The sequence below is a fragment of the Bos taurus genome, chromosome X, assembly GCF_002263795.3.
Source record: "Bos taurus isolate L1 Dominette 01449 registration number 42190680 breed Hereford chromosome X, ARS-UCD2.0, whole genome shotgun sequence".
Classification (NCBI taxonomy): domain Eukaryota; kingdom Metazoa; phylum Chordata; class Mammalia; order Artiodactyla; family Bovidae; genus Bos; species Bos taurus.
In genome coordinates, this window is record NC_037357.1 from 102,032,554 (window position 1) to 102,048,229 (window position 15,676).

General features: G+C 38.5%; 1 protein-coding gene across 10 annotated transcripts in view; it reads left to right on the forward strand.

Moving 5' to 3' along the window:
• The window catches only part of CASK (calcium/calmodulin dependent serine protein kinase), a 374,286-nt gene that overhangs the window by 333,044 nt on the left and 25,566 nt on the right, over positions 1–15,676 (forward strand). For 3 of the 10 annotated variants that reach the window (XM_024987781.2, XM_024987782.2, XM_024987788.2), the window contains 5 exons: positions 13–98; positions 1,150–1,218; positions 4,050–4,118; positions 5,530–5,565; positions 7,195–7,391. In XM_024987781.2, the coding sequence (XP_024843549.1) occupies positions 13–98; positions 1,150–1,218; positions 4,050–4,118; positions 5,530–5,565; positions 7,195–7,391 (457 nt within the window). The remainder of the gene's footprint in view (positions 1–12; positions 99–1,149; positions 1,219–4,049; positions 4,119–5,529; positions 5,566–7,194; positions 7,392–15,676) is intronic. The other 7 variants (XM_024987784.2, XM_024987785.2, XM_024987789.2 and 4 more) reach the window with 3 other exon arrangements.

The following is a 15,676-nucleotide window of genomic DNA, read 5'->3' on the forward strand; positions in this document are numbered from 1 at the left end:
GTAATTTCTTAGGTACACTTCATGTCGGAGATGAAATTCGAGAAATCAATGGCATCAGTGTAGCCAACCAAACAGTGGAACAGCTGCAAAAAATGCTTGTGAGTCAAATGAAAGTCACTTTTTCTGAAATCAACTTTCAGTTCATTAATTTGTTTATTAAATAAGGGGTATTCTTTTGTAATCTGGTACGATCATCTGTGTGGTCTTGTGCAACATTCATAAAAACTGAGAACTAGAAAAATGGTTACATGCAGCAGAGCTTAGAAACATTTTGCCCATTTTCAGCAGTGTGGGCTTGAACATTCTCCTTTCAGTCCTTTGTCTCCTGGTTCTTAGTGAGCAGATGTTTAAAGAAAACCTTTGCAGTTGTGCATACTTGTGAACTAGTTTCTCACTGACCTCAACTCTGCTGACATCAGCAATGTCAGAAACCTCTTTCCTGTGTAGCTGAGTCATAGCCAGCTATATGGGATTTCTCTATAGAGCAGGGAAAAGGAAACTCATGGTAGATCAGGCCATTTTTTACCATATATATCCAAAATTGGTGTTCAAATTAGGCTTTGGATTGGGGCGGGCTGGGGGCTGCAGAATGACAGGCCCTGGCGAGCAGAGGGAGATGTTTAGACCTCTGGTCCTGCACCTTCTTCCCACCGCAGTGTAGCAGCCTCCTGTGCTATTTATATCTACTGAAGGTACAGTAAGCACCACAGAGTCACTGACAGTCAAAACTAAGGCCTAAATTATGAACTAAAAAGCAGATTTTATGGAGTACACCATCATCATGTAGCCTCCCAAATATAATTCTTACATAATTACTTGTTCTGTAGTCCATTTCAACTTGTATTCACTTTCGAAAGGCATGTCACTTAGAGTTGTCTCCGCATCTATGAAAAGATCACCGTCAGAGGTCTGTTGCACCACTGCTGTGTGAACAGGGCAGTCAGCCTTGACTTTGCAGGGCTGTTCCCAGGAGCAGCCTCCTGTGTTACTGTGAGCAGTTCCTGCTTTTGTAACTCGGTTTCGTTTTTAGGCCCCTGTGCTGTCGGCTGGCTTGCACTAAATACCCCTGAAACGTTTTCAGTGGTTTCTTACGTGTTGTTGTGTGCAACATTTGTTTGTTCAAAGAGCTCTCCTTTCTGTTTCCTCCAGCGGGAAATGCGGGGGAGTATCACCTTCAAGATCGTGCCAAGTTACCGCACTCAGTCATCATCCTGTGAGGTAATAGCTCTAACGAAACACCCCATCTCCTCTGGGTTCTTAACTAACTGTCTGCTGATGGCTGAATGTTTTGGCTTCTTCTGGGAAATTGTTTCTGCCTGTGCTGTTGATCACTGCACACCAATTTTACAACAAAGATAACGGAACAGAGTAGGTCCCACCCACCTACTCAGCCCTCTTCCACGGGGTTCTCCTCAGCACCTAAACTTCTTGCAGGCTGGAAGCGAAGCAAAATACATAGAGAGAAGCTCCAAATAATGACAGAGGTTTAATAAAGAATGAGTCTCTGGGGGAGGATGAAAGATGATAATTGCAATAATGTTTCCAGGAAGTATATTTACTTCCCTTGTTAAGAAATCACATTAGATAGTTCTTCTTTCCAAGAATCTGAAAAGTGGTCTATTTCTTGTTAAGATAGAGGTATTCAAATAATTCTGAGAGGTCTCTAGATGGATTTTAAGCCTATGAGGAATTGATAACTGATGTTATTAGTGGAATAGAGGTTTTTACAACCTTCTGTGAAATTGTTTAAATTGGAATGTTATCTGACTTGGAAACAAGTAAGTGTTCTAGAGTAATACAAACCCCAAGCTCCTTTCTTACAGTAGGCTTATCCTTGAGAAACTGTAGCTTTCCCAGCCTATATTATTCAGTTTGCTATTGGTTAGCAAGTGAGATTCAAAAATCATTCTTTTTATATTTGGAAATATGAGCCAGCCTAAGTGAGGGCATCCTTCGGTCATTGCACCTTCAGTTTGAATATTTTTGTCTGAAGCTCGCACTTTGATGTGCACCTTCCAAGTATGTGTAACATCAGTATGAAGTACACGTTTCCTCCAGTGAGTGTTTAAGACTGGCTGGCAACTTACTGGAACCGGTCTAGAAAATTGAATTTGTACTTAGGAGAAGTTGAGGGAGAAATTACAGTGTTTCTTCCTGTCTCTAGTAATGATGTAAATTTCACAAGAAAAATCAGAGGCTTCCTGTTTTCCCTAAACCTATTGAAGATAGGTATAAGAATTTGTAGTTTCGTCAAGTATATTTTTAGTGAGCCATGACAAGTGGGGTTTCTGTTATATCAAGTCTTGAGCTCCTCTTGGTGGCTTTTTATGGAACTTCAATTACATTTCAAAACAAAATACAGAACTTCTGTTCCAGGATTCATAGTTTTGATATTTGTTACCTAGTGCACAAACCTTGCTGGAAAAGAAAAACTGTCACATGCATCTTTTATGTCAAGCATTCTGATATTCTAAAAATCATAAGTGGTCCTCATACCATTTCACATCTTGGAAGAAATTTAGTAAGTCCGATTGGTTTTTGTCTTTTTGGCTCACTAGCCAGAAGATAGTGTTAGTTATTAATATAAGTTTCTCTTGTGTTTTTGAGTGGTTGAACTGGTTTTGATGTAGGACCAGTAGGACACATATAAATGCTATGCTCTTGAGTAAAAAGAGCCCCCTCTTACCTTCTCAACCTCTGAATAGTAGGAATCAAGGTACCTCCCCCACCAATCTCTTTGACTCTCCTGTCCTGTGGCAGAGTTCAAGCCTGTGGTTGAATTCTTCCCAGCTACAACAGTACTTCCTAAAGAAAGGCTCTCTGGCTACCTACCTCAGCATCACCCTGGCCATTGGTAAAAGCGGGGACCTCCACCCCACGTCCTGGCCCTACTGACATGAGTCTCTGGGGGTGGCACCTAGACATTCTGCTCACTAACATCTGAGAATCCTCATCTAAGGAATCCCATTATTTAAAGGCCAACAGGTTCCAGAAGTTTTCTTTAAGTCTTCTAGAAAAAGCAAATGCCTTTTGAGTGGACATGCACATTTCAAAGATTTCCAAGAACTCAACTAAAATTTTAAATACTTACTTTCATCCTCTCCTTGTTTTAACATTATAGTTGATTTGGACAACAAGGGAGTGGAGCCTGGAAAGGATTTTGAGTGTGTCATATAGTATAGTTGGCTGTGGCTGCTGGAATCTTTGCCAGAAGTGTAATATTTGTAGAGGCTCAAGATTATTGTTTTAATTAATCTGCTAAAATATTCTTTAAAAATAAAGGTTTCTTCTCTGGTCTACAACTATCTTTTACCCTTATTAGTAATATCTAGCCTAGAAAGATTCTAAGGTGATTGCAATGTAAGAAGTCTTTTTTAAGGTTCACTTCACTTCCCTGGTGGCTCAGACGGTAAAGCGTCTGTCTACGATGCGGGAGACCTGGGTTCGATCCCTGGGTCGGGAAGATTCCCTGGAGAAGGAAATGGCACCCCACTCCAGTACTCTTGCCTGGAGAATCCCATGGACGGAGGAGCTTGGTGCAGGCTACTGTCCATGGGGTTGCAAAGAGTCGGGCACGACTGAGCGACTTCACTTCTCTTCAAATTGTGTCATTCGGTAATTTTTGATACTGAGGTACCTAAAGATTATTAAATACTTTTAACACCTAATTTTCAATTAAAAAAGATATGCAATTGGGATCTTTAGCACAATGTTATAGTAATCTTTGTCACTTTACAGTAGTTGATAGGATTTTAATATCAAGTCACCCTTCGGGTTCTCATTTTAAAAAAGCAAAGGTTACAGAATGTTAGAGACAGGAAAGAAATGATTAATGAATGACACGGTCATCACTTACAACATGTGAATCTTCAGACTGCACAAACATTTTTTCGTGCTTCTCTGAAATCATGCAAGTAAGTCAGTATGGCACCTTTACAGCTAAAACCTCAAAGGAAATGGTTGTCAGCCTGTGGTTGTAACTGTTGATATGAATATCTCTTGTTTCTCTGCTGGTGTTCTGTGTTAATGAACCTTGTGTCTTATTTCAGAGAGATTCCCCCTCCACTTCCAGACAGTCCCCAGCTAATGGTCATAGCAGCACTAACAATTCTGTTTCGGTAAGAACTCTAGCTCCACACAGCAAAGTGTGACAATTTTGTTGGTGCCACCTGCCATGAGTGTTCTAGTTACATGTGTTCAGTGGAAATATTGTCTTCTGCCGATATACAAGGCTACTACAGCTACAATGCAGTTTACTCCTGGAAAATCTCGTTCTTCTCATTGAAAATACCTTTCATTAGTTAAATTTTAAGAAATATAGTTCAAGACTGCTTTGGTCATTCTCAAAATATTTCTGTGTCACCCAGCTGCTGTCTATGACTTTGCTCAAAGTTATGCAGAGGATGTAAATGGAAATTTGTTGAAATTTCTCAACATTTTTTTTTCACTTGTGAAAGATAAAGAAATATAAGAATTTTGCAGAGTAGGAATTTGGGTATTCTCGGGCTTTGTAGTTGTCTATTCTGAGTGATATCAGCAACATGTTTAGTTTCCGCTATCTAAGTTTACGAATTGGTGTGCCCTCTGTTACTGTGGTACGTGCACATACTTCTGTGAATTATAAGCCTTGCCTGGATATGAAAAGCAAAAGGAACTGGCTTCAAACTGCACTTAAGCCACGCTGTTATCACATCTTTAACACAAAGTACTTTATATTTTGACTTGAACTTGGAATTTCACTTTTTGTCAGAACTATCCATTTTGGAAAGTAAAAAGAATTGTTTTTAATTTATGTAAGCAAATGGGAGCACTTACAGGTGCAGGTGTGTGAATTTTTGAAATATTTTGAAATAACAAAATCTCTTAAGTTGCTGATATTGCTGTTAAAAATGAGAGTTCTAATGATACAGCAGTATCACTCTTTAACTTGCCCTTTAAAAATATATCATTTTTATGAGGTAAATTTGTAAATAATTTGAGCTAATTTATAAATAATTTGAGATCACCTCAGATGGAATGATATAAGTAAGAGAAATGTTAGAAAATTTCCTGTGACTTTTATTTGCAACTTCAAAATAGGCTACCAAAGGAATTCATTTATAACAGTTAACATTTAACAACTGTAAGATGGTAAAAAATCCATACAACCATTGAATTTTTCAAAATCTTAAATGGTTGCAGTAACTAAGTCGAAAAGGGCAATAGCTCTTTTGAGTTTTGGGGGTGTTTTTTAAATAGGCTGTTTCACTTGCAGTGGCTTTTGTGTTGAAGATGCTGAGTTGTTTCTTAAGAACACATTTCTCTCTGCTTAAATTTACCTGCTTTCTTCAGCTTGCTGCTAAATGGCCTGGGTTTGATTTTTCTTTTTTGATAACTCAACATTTCTGAGAAATGGAATAATGTATATTATCTCTTTACAACTTAAATCTAGCTCATTTTTTAACCATAATGTAACAGAACACACAAATTACCTTGTACTCTTTGAAAAGTAAATGAAAATTTTTCTCCTGGGTTGGCTTTATTCTACAGGACTTGCCATCAACTACCCAACCAAAAGGACGACAGGTGAATAGATATCCTCTATAGAAATTTCTCTAAACTGAGCTGCTAATAGCCAATCCTTTATTAACCCTTTCCATCCCATAATGTCTGCATTTTGGACCATAACATTTGAGCATTGAGAGCTTGTACCATTTCATTTTAACACATTACACATGACTAATTCTCTATAAGGATTTTTTCCCTAACATCTTTGTAGCTGTGATGGTTATTGTAATTTCAACCTGATCATTTTGTGTTGATGGTTAAGAATTCAGCCTTTGGGGATCTTATGGGCCTGCCTCTAGGGTGGAAATAAATTTTTAAAGGCTACAAAATACTTTGAATTCTAAGAATAACTAAAATGTACATTCCAATGAACATTTTTAAGCAATAATTATCTGAAGCTTGTAGGTTTTTTAATTTGTATTTGCATGTGTATTTCTGAAAGCCACATACAGTGGGGAAAAAACAACAACAGAAAAATCCTGGCTTTATGTCCCTAATCAAACATGAAAAGTTAAGTGCTGCCTGAGACAAGCAACTTTTATTTGCTGGCACATTGAGTTTAAATTTTAGGTGCAAATGCAGAGACTTATAACTTTTATAGGCTGGATTTCTGAAAAGAAACAAACAGAATAATAACACAATAGTTCCAAACCCTTCAGGTTGGTTTTACAGTGACTTTAATATTAATATTCAAATGTAATTTCAAGATAGAAATTTTATGGAATTTTTCTTGAAATGTGCTCTTAAAAATAATCAAATTGGGAGTTAAGATTTGCATAAACTAGCACCTGATAGAAATCACTCCAATGATGCAATACTGAATATCTAGCACCTTGTTTTATATTATTTAGAAATCCAGTAATTCATAAAATGGTGCCATGTGATAACCCCTTGTATGCTAATCTGTTTCCTTTTATATTTACTAGTTACATTTACATATCATAAAACTCAGAGCCTTGAACTATCCATCTCCTGAAGCTCTGCAGATTTTAAGTGTTACATTGGCAAACGTAGGACTTAAATTCATTTTTCTTCTCGAAGAAGAGTAAAATGCGAATATAAAGTAGAAATGCTATTTGCAAAATTAAACTAATTTTAAATGCTTTTTTAAAATGTTTGAGTTACAGTTAAGTTTATCAGCAGTGTGTAGACACACTGCCAGTTGTCATGGAGGCATTTTATAGCACGTTAGCAACACTGAGTTCTTGCTAGTTTTGTATCATGCTGCTTTAGAGTTAAAACCTTCCCTGAATGCTTGTGGTTATGGCTTAAAGCCTGCCACGTGATCATGACAACTTACCCATAATATCAACTACATATATGCAGATTTTCAAACGGTAAGCATATTTCACTATAATTTTAAGCCTATTCTGTTATAGTAAAAGCAGAAATAAAGTCTTTATTGAACAAATACCTTAAATGTTCTATCCAAATAAAAAGAGCAGAGATTTGTAACTGTACACATCAAAAATAGTACATTGTTCTAGTGGTAGCAGTTTTCTGTGTTGTATTTCCATGCATCATATTTGTGTTCACCATCTAATGTCCTGTTCGTATTGTAGTGTTAGTCCATGGTTATTCAGTTAGAACTGACTGTTTTCTTTCATATCACTGTGGCGTTTTTTCTTACAAACTCCTGTTTTATAGATCTATGTAAGAGCACAATTTGAATATGATCCAGCTAAGGATGACCTCATCCCCTGCAAAGAAGCTGGCATTCGATTCAGAGTTGGTGACATTATCCAGATTATTAGTAAGGACGATCACAATTGGTGGCAGGGTAAACTGGAAAACTCCAAAAATGGAACGGCAGGTCTCATTCCTTCTCCAGAACTTCAGGAATGGTATGTCTGTGTTGTGTTGTTTTGGTTTCTCATATAAACGAAGCCTGGCGAGCCATTTTCCACCTTTATGTTTTGCTGTTTTATAGGGTAAAACCTGTTTAATATATTGTTTGCTCTATTAGCCAAACGCAATTCAAATGAGTCTGCTGAGAATTCTCAGTTGTCAGCCCCAAGTGAGCTCCTATTTATAGAGTCAGGTCTTTGTTTCACACAGGAGAGGAAGGTCTAGAGAGAGGCTGAGTCGGGTCATAGTCACATCGTGATCTCTTAGCAGAGCCCTCTACGCCTGTATGCTGTTTCCAGCCTTTTAGAATTGCATTTTTTTTTAAATGTACCCTCTCTTTGCCCCTCCACATGCTCTCACCAACCCCATTCTGCTCCACCACCAGTGAAAAACTCAGATGCCAGGATTCACGGTCACTCCAGGTATTTAAAGTGTTTCGCTATTAGAAGGGAGACAGAAGCTTCGTTCTTTACCCTGCCAGGTCTTTTAAAATGTGTGTCTGTTAGAAAGTTTAAGCTTTGAAAGCAGGTTAAAATCAGGCAGTTTTCAGACATGTTTTTAACTGAGAGGAGTCAGGGATTACTATATATTTTGGTAAAATCTATTTCTGTTATTAATGTTATAATTTGCTGTTTTTTGAAAAATGCTGATAGTTTTACCTTTGTCTGTACTTTGGCAATATATATCAGAAATCTAGTGCCAAAGAGATATCTTCAAAAGAGAGAGATCTTCATGTCCAAAATACTTATTTGAACCTAACTAAAAGAGATTAAAGGCATCGAGTTCATAGACGCATAGTTGTTTTTCACCCAGTTTTTTACTAATTAAAGGGATTTTTCAGTTAATCTCTTTTGCTTGATCACTTCTTTCAGCTAAATTCCAGGGTTCCCAAAAATACTTTTAAATTTAGCACATTGGAGCTAAGAACTTCAGATGCCATCATTTTATACTAGGAAACATAGGCCCACATAACGGAAGTAGAAGCCTTCCCTCTGATGCCATCTTTGGGTCCGATCTTCAAAAAACAGTTTAAGCATTAGTGAGAGGAAAGTGATGTCTAAGTCCTTTTGCTAGTGATGTTATTATGTTAGCACTGATATTTACATTTTACAAAATGTGTTCTTGAATGTTGCCATATGTGAATGAGTGTCTCTTGAAAATATTTATGTAGATTCTAGACCTCTTCTCCCTGGTCAGATCATTTGTATAAATTATGTCTCACCAATACCTATAACTCTTAAGTCCCCTGGGGGAAGCCTGAGAAATGACAGTGGAAAAGCAGATTTGCTTCCTGTTGCCTATAATGGTAGACTAGATTGTCTGGACCAATCCTCCTGGTGGAAAAAAATGAGATGTGCTGCAGAAAATATGTTTTTGAAAATTACCTTAAAAGGTATTGGGGAACTCAGTGACCAATTTTTATATGAAAGCCATTAATCAGAGCGGTAAAAATGAGAGCTCCAAACTGGTCCACTTTGCCATGAGGGCATTCTATTACTAAGAACTTCTCTGCCAGAGGACCAAGGTTAAGACCCAGTAAGGCCTGTATAAGTAGGAGAATCAGTTAGGAGACCCATCCCACACTGTTAGGACTGCAAAAAGCTATATCCCTAGGTTAAGAGCAAACTGATAAGCATTCCCTTACTTCCCTTCCACACCAGGGGACTGTAGAGAAGGATGCCTTGTCAGTGAGCACAGCAAAAGGAAAACAAAGTTTCCCTGAAAACATTGTGGCCTCTGCTGCTGCTGCTGCTAAGTCGCTTCAGTCGTGTCCGACTCTGTGCGACCCCATAGACAGCAGCCCACCAGGCTCCCCCATCCCTGGGATTCTCCAGGCAAGAACACTGAAGTGGGTTGCCATTTCCTCCTCCAATGCATGAAAGTGAAAAGTGAAAGTGAAGTTGCTGAGTCTTGTCCGACTCTTCGCGACCCCATGGACTGTGGCCCACCAGGCTCCTCCATCCATGGGATTTTCCAGGCAAGAGTACTGGAGTGGGTGCCATCGCCTTCTCCATTGTGGCTACTGGTCTACCCCAAATGAATTTGCACCCAGGTACACATAGCCTGGGACAGCCAGGGGAAGTCCAGCTATGCACTTGATGTGAGGTTTCTTGTTTACTAATACTTCCATATATCTGTTATAGACAAATGAAAGTCTCTGAAGGAGAGCACTTTTATCCTAGGGCTCCTCCTAACCACCCCCTGCATGGACTTTCTCCAGGGCAATGACCAGCAAGTCAAAATACGCAGGTGCACATGGAAACCAGTGAGCAATAACAGACACCAGAAACAGAATCAAACCCGCATCATATATTGGAATTAGGAGACCAAGTAATATACATATTACTGATTATTAAAAGCCTGCTAGTAAGCACAGTTGTTTAAAAAAGGGAGGTGGCTTCTATAAGGGCTTCCCTTATACCTCAGTCGGTAAAGAATCTGCCTGCAGTGCAGGAGACCCGGGTTCGATCCCTGGGTTGGGAAAATCCCCTGGAGAAGGAAATGGCAACCCACTCCAGTATCCTTGCCTGGAAAATCTCATGGACAGAGGAACCTGGTGGACTGCAGTCCATGGGGTCCCAAAGAGTCAGGCACGACTGAGTGATTAACACTAACTATGCTTCTATAAAGACCTACAAGACCTTCTGGAACTCACACCAAAAAAAAAAAAAAATGGCCTTGTCATCATAGGGGAATGGAATACAAAAGTAGGAAGTCAAGAGATACCTGGAGTAACAGGCAAGTTTGGCCTTGGAGTGCAAAATGAAGCAGGGCAAAGGCTAACAGAGTTTTGCCAAAAGAATGCACTGGTCACAGCATTCTTCCTATGACACAAGAAATGACTCTACACATGGACATCACCAGATGGTCAATACAGAAATCAGATTGATTGATTATATTCTTTGCAGCCAAAGATGGAGAAGCTCTATACAGTTGGCAAAAACAAGACCAGGAGCTGACTGTGGCTTAGATCATGAACTCCTTACTGCAAAATTCAGACTTAAATGGAAGAACATAGGGAAAACCACTAGGCTATTCAGGTATGACCTAAATCAAATCCCTTACAATTATACCATGTAAGTGACAAATAGATTCAAGGGATTAGATCTGATAGACAGAGTACCTGAAGAACTATGGACAGAGGTTCGTAACATGGTACAGCAGGTGGTGATCAAAACCATCCCCAAGAAAAAGAAATGCAAAAAGGTTGTCTGAGGAGGCCTTACAGATAGTTGAGACAAGAAGAGAAGCAAAAGGCTAGGAGAAAAGGAAAGATATACCCATTTGAATTCAGAGTTCCAAAGAATAGCAAGGAGAGATAAGAAAGCCTTCCTCAGTGATCAATGCAAAGAAATAGAGGAAAACAATAGAATGGGAAAGACTAGAGATCTCTTCAAGAAAATTAGAGATACCAAGGGAACATTTCATGCAAAGATGGACTCAATAAAGGACAGAAATGGTAAGGACCTAACAGAAGCAGAAGATATTAAGAAGAGGTGGCAAGAATACACAGAAGAACTGTACAAAAAAGATCTTCACAACCCAGATAATCACAATAGTGTGATCACTCACCTAGAGCCAGACATCCTGGAATGTGAAGTCAAGTGGACCTTAGGAAGCATCACTACAAACAAAGCTAGTGAAGGTGATGGAATTCCAGCTGAGTTATTTCAAATCCTAAAAGATGCTTTTAAAGTGCTACACTCAATATGCCAGCACATTTGGAAAAGTCAGCAGTGGCCACAGGACTGGAAAAGGTCCATTTTCATTCCAGTCCCAAAGAATGCTCAAACTACCACACATTTGGACTTATTTCACATGCTAGCAAGGTAATGCTCAAAATTCTTCAAGCTATGCTTCAACAGTATGTGAACCGAAAACTTCCAGATGTACAAGCTGGATGTAGAAAAGGCAGAGGAACCAGAGATCAAATTGCCAGCATCCATTGGATCATAGAAAAAGCAAGAGAATTCCAGAAAAACATCGACTTCTGCTTTACTGACTATGCTAAAGCCTTTGACTGTGTAGATCACAACAAGCTGGAAAATGGGAATACCAGACCACCTTACCTGCCTCCTAAGAGACCTATATGTAGGTCAGGAAGCAACAGTTAGAACTGGACATGGAACAACAGACTGGTTCCAAATCGGGAAAGGAGTACATCAAGGTGATATATTGTCACCCTGGCTATTTAACTTATATGCAAAGTATATCATGTTAAATACCAGGCTGGATGAAGCACAAACTGGGATTAAGATTGCTGGGAGAAATATCAATAACTTCAGATATGCAGATGACACCACCCTTATGACAGAAAGCAAAGAAGAACTAAAGAGCCTCTTGATGAAGGTGAAAGAAGAGAGTGAAAAAGCTAGCTTAAAACTCAACATTAAAAAACGAAGATCATGGCATCCAATCCCATCACTTAATGGCAGATGGGGAAACAATGGAAACAGTGAGAGAGTTTATTTTCTTGGGCTCCAAAATCACTGTAGATGGTGACTGCAGCCTTGAAAATTAAGACACTTGCTCCTTGGAAGAAAAGCAATGACAAACCTAGTTAGTGTATTAAAAAGCAGAGACATTACTTTGCCTACAAAGGTCCATATAGACAAAGCTATGGCATTTCCTTTCTCTAATTCGGAGAAGGCAATGGCACCCCACTCCAGTACTCTTGCCTGGAAAATCCCATGGACGGAGGAGCCTGGTAGGCTCCAGACCATGGGGTCGCTAAGAGTCGGGCACAACTGAGCGACTTCACTTTCACTTTTCACTTTCATGCATTGGAGAAGGAAATGGCAACCCACTCCAGTATTCTTGCCTGGAGAATCCCAGGGACAGAGGAGCCTAGTGGGCTGCTGTCTATTGGGTTGCACAGAGTTGGACACAACTGAAGCGACTTAGCAGCAGCAGCAGCAGCATGGTTTTTCCAGTAGTCGTGTATGGATGTGTGAGCTGGACAATAAAAAAGGCTGAGCACAGAAGAATTGATTCCTTCGAACTGTGGTGCTGGAGAATACTCCTGAGAGTCCCTTGGACAGCAAGGAGATCAAACCAGTTAATCCTAAAGGAAATCAACCCTGAATATTCATTGGAAGGACTGATGCTGAAGCCTCAATACTTTGGCCACCAAATGTAAAGAGCCAACTCATTGGAAAAGACCCTGATGCTGGGAAGGATTGAAGGCAGGAGGAGAAAGGGATGACAGAGGATGAGATGGTTGGATGGCATCACCTACTCAATGGACATGAGTTTGAGCCAACTCCAGGAGATAGTGAAGGACAGGGAAGCCTGGCATGCTGCAGTCCATGGGGTTGCAAAGAGTCAGACATAAATGAGTGACTGAACAACAATGCTTAAAAAATATCTTCAGAGTATGTGGGGAGGGATGAATGGCATAACAGATTCGAAATAGAACCTAAAGGAATTTCCAAGGACAAAAAAATGCACTAACAAAAACTTAGTGGCCACATACCTATTACAATTTTTTTTAATTAAAAAAAATTTTAATTAAATTTCTAAACATTTTTAATGTTTTCATCAACAGGTCAGTGGATAAACAAATTATGGCATATCCATACAATAGGATGCAGTTAAAAGAAAGGAACTATTGGTAACACACAACAATATGAGTGAAACTCAAAATCACTAGGCTGGGTTTCCAGGCAAAACAGAGAACATACTATATAATTCCCTTATATAAAACTCTAGAAAATCAAAACTAACCTTTAGTTCCTGGGGATCTGTAGGAGGAAGGAGGAATTACAGAAGGGCATAAGAAAAGTCCTGGGATGATGAAAATATTTGTTATTTTGATTATGGTGATGGTTTCATGGGATGTATAATATTTCAAAACTGAAATTTTATACTTTATATATTATTTTCAGTTTACTTCAGAAAAACTGAGCTCAATAAAGTTGCAAAGACTATAGAGGGAGAAAGGAATTCTAACTAGAATAATGAGGAAGAGGCCCACTGGGCAGTATGTTCCTTGAGATGTTGAGTAGGACTTTGGAGGTACAAGAAGACATTCCCAGCTGAGGGGAAAAAGAATTCCTTGTTGGAAAAGTGAATTGGTCTCTAGAATGTCATATGGTAGACATGTAATGCTAATGAGAAAGATTTGAAACAATCCGATCAGCCAAACCCGGAAGCTTTGTTTAGATGTATTGCTACCAAATCAAATTTTTCACATTCTCCAGATGAGAAATCAATTTTTTTGAACCCAAATACCTTACCTTCTTTATCCGTGGTAAATTTCATCTTGCTTGACAAGGCCCATCAGTCTAATCCTTGGATATGGTTTGAGTCCCTGAATGTGTCATCCCTTCCCTTGCCTACTAGATCCTCGTCCAAGTCAGCAATAAATGTTAAACATGTGTTTGAAATTTCCTCCATGTTGACCTAAATTCTAACAGTTTTCTTGCACTTGCAGAACTAAAAGAAATAACATTCATTTCCTGAGTGTCTGGTAAAAATCAGTTTCATTCCTCTCTCGTTACACCACACATGACCACACCACAAATTTTTACTGGGAACTTTTTTTAAGCTTAAAATCATTTCTTGTAAGATACTCTGTACACTATAACATAAGCTTCACAAGGTCAGGATTTTTTTTATTTTGGTCTCTTAACCTTTCAAAAATGCCTCAGTTCTGTTTAAGTTTCCAAAGAGCATATGCCTCACAGAAGCTGTAGTTATGACTAACAGCACATATTGGCTTGTACTGGAAGAATTCCCAAACGTTTCATCAGCCTCCTCTGGATGCCACTTAGGTAATATATGGAGATTGACGTTGGTACTGTTGCTGAGAGACAGTTCACATTATTTCCCAATAAATGCCTTTCTCCGAACCAAAAATAAATAAAGCCCTCGATGAGCAAGAGAAAGAAAGAGGCAGGGAGGAAGGACTCTTCAAGAAAGTAGAAGAGAATGCTTCCTGACTCATTTCATGACCCCAGTGTTACCCTGATACCAAAATTCAATACATTTTGAATATGTTAAATACCCATATTCCTCATGAACACAGATGCAAAATATTAACAAACTGAATCTAGCAATATACAAAAAGAATAATACATCTTGACCCAGTAGAGTTTGTACTGGGAATGCACAGCTGGTTCAACATTTGAAAACCGATCCAGCATATTAACAGATTAAAGAAGAAAAATCCACAAAGTCATTATCATTAGATGCAGGAAAAGCATTTGTTAAAATCCAAAATCCATTCATAATTAAAACTCTCACAGACTGTGAAATTGAAGGGAACTTCCTTAACCTGATTGAGAGCATCTACAGTAAACCTATAGCAAACATAATTGGAAAGGAAAAAAAATTACAGGTGATAGGATTCTGTGTAGAAATTCAAAGAAATCTATTATATTAATATATATATAAACAATTACAATTAATATGAGAGTTTATCAAGATGGCTGATATAAAAATCATTATACAAAATCAATTATATTTCTATTTACCAGTAAAAAAATAGAAAGTAATTTTTTAAAATACCCTATATAACACCATAATACTATAAAGTACTCTTGCAAAAAAAAATAAAGCTCAAGTTTGATTAGACCTCTAGATCTAGTTAGTTGTTTGCAACAAATACAAAAGACAGGAACTTATTAAAGACACCACAGGGGTAAAATCAGAAACTATAAGACAGACAACCAGTTTCTGCAACAAATAAATTGCAAGAAGAAAAGGGGGAGGGGGAAGAATGGGAAACCTATAGGTTTAAAGGGAATTTAAGAATATTTAAGGAGGAAATAATACAAAGTTGGATTTTTTTTTTTTTCAAAATAATCTTAGGGTGCATGCTCAATCGCTGAGTCATGTCCAACTCTTTGTGAACCCATGGACTGTAGCCCGCCAAGCTCCTGTCCATGAGATTTTCCAGGCAAGAATCCTGGAGTGTGTTGTCATTTCCTTCTCTAGGGGATCTTCCCGACCCAGGGATCAAACCTGTGTCTCCTGCATTGGCAGGTGGATTGCTTACCACTGCACCACCTGGGAAGCCTAATCTTAGGGTGGGTAGGTTGTAAATAACACAAAGTAACCCATGAGTTAATAAATGTTGAAGCTGAGTCGTAGGTATTTGAGGTTCGTTACACGGTATTATTGTATATGTTTGAATTTTTCCATATTACAAAATTTTAAAAACCATTTATAAAATCTTTTTAAATCAACAACCTAGGAACAAATCTAATAAAGTTGTTCAAGACATTTAGAAGATAAACTATAAAACTTATTGAGACATTAAAGAAGACCTAAATGA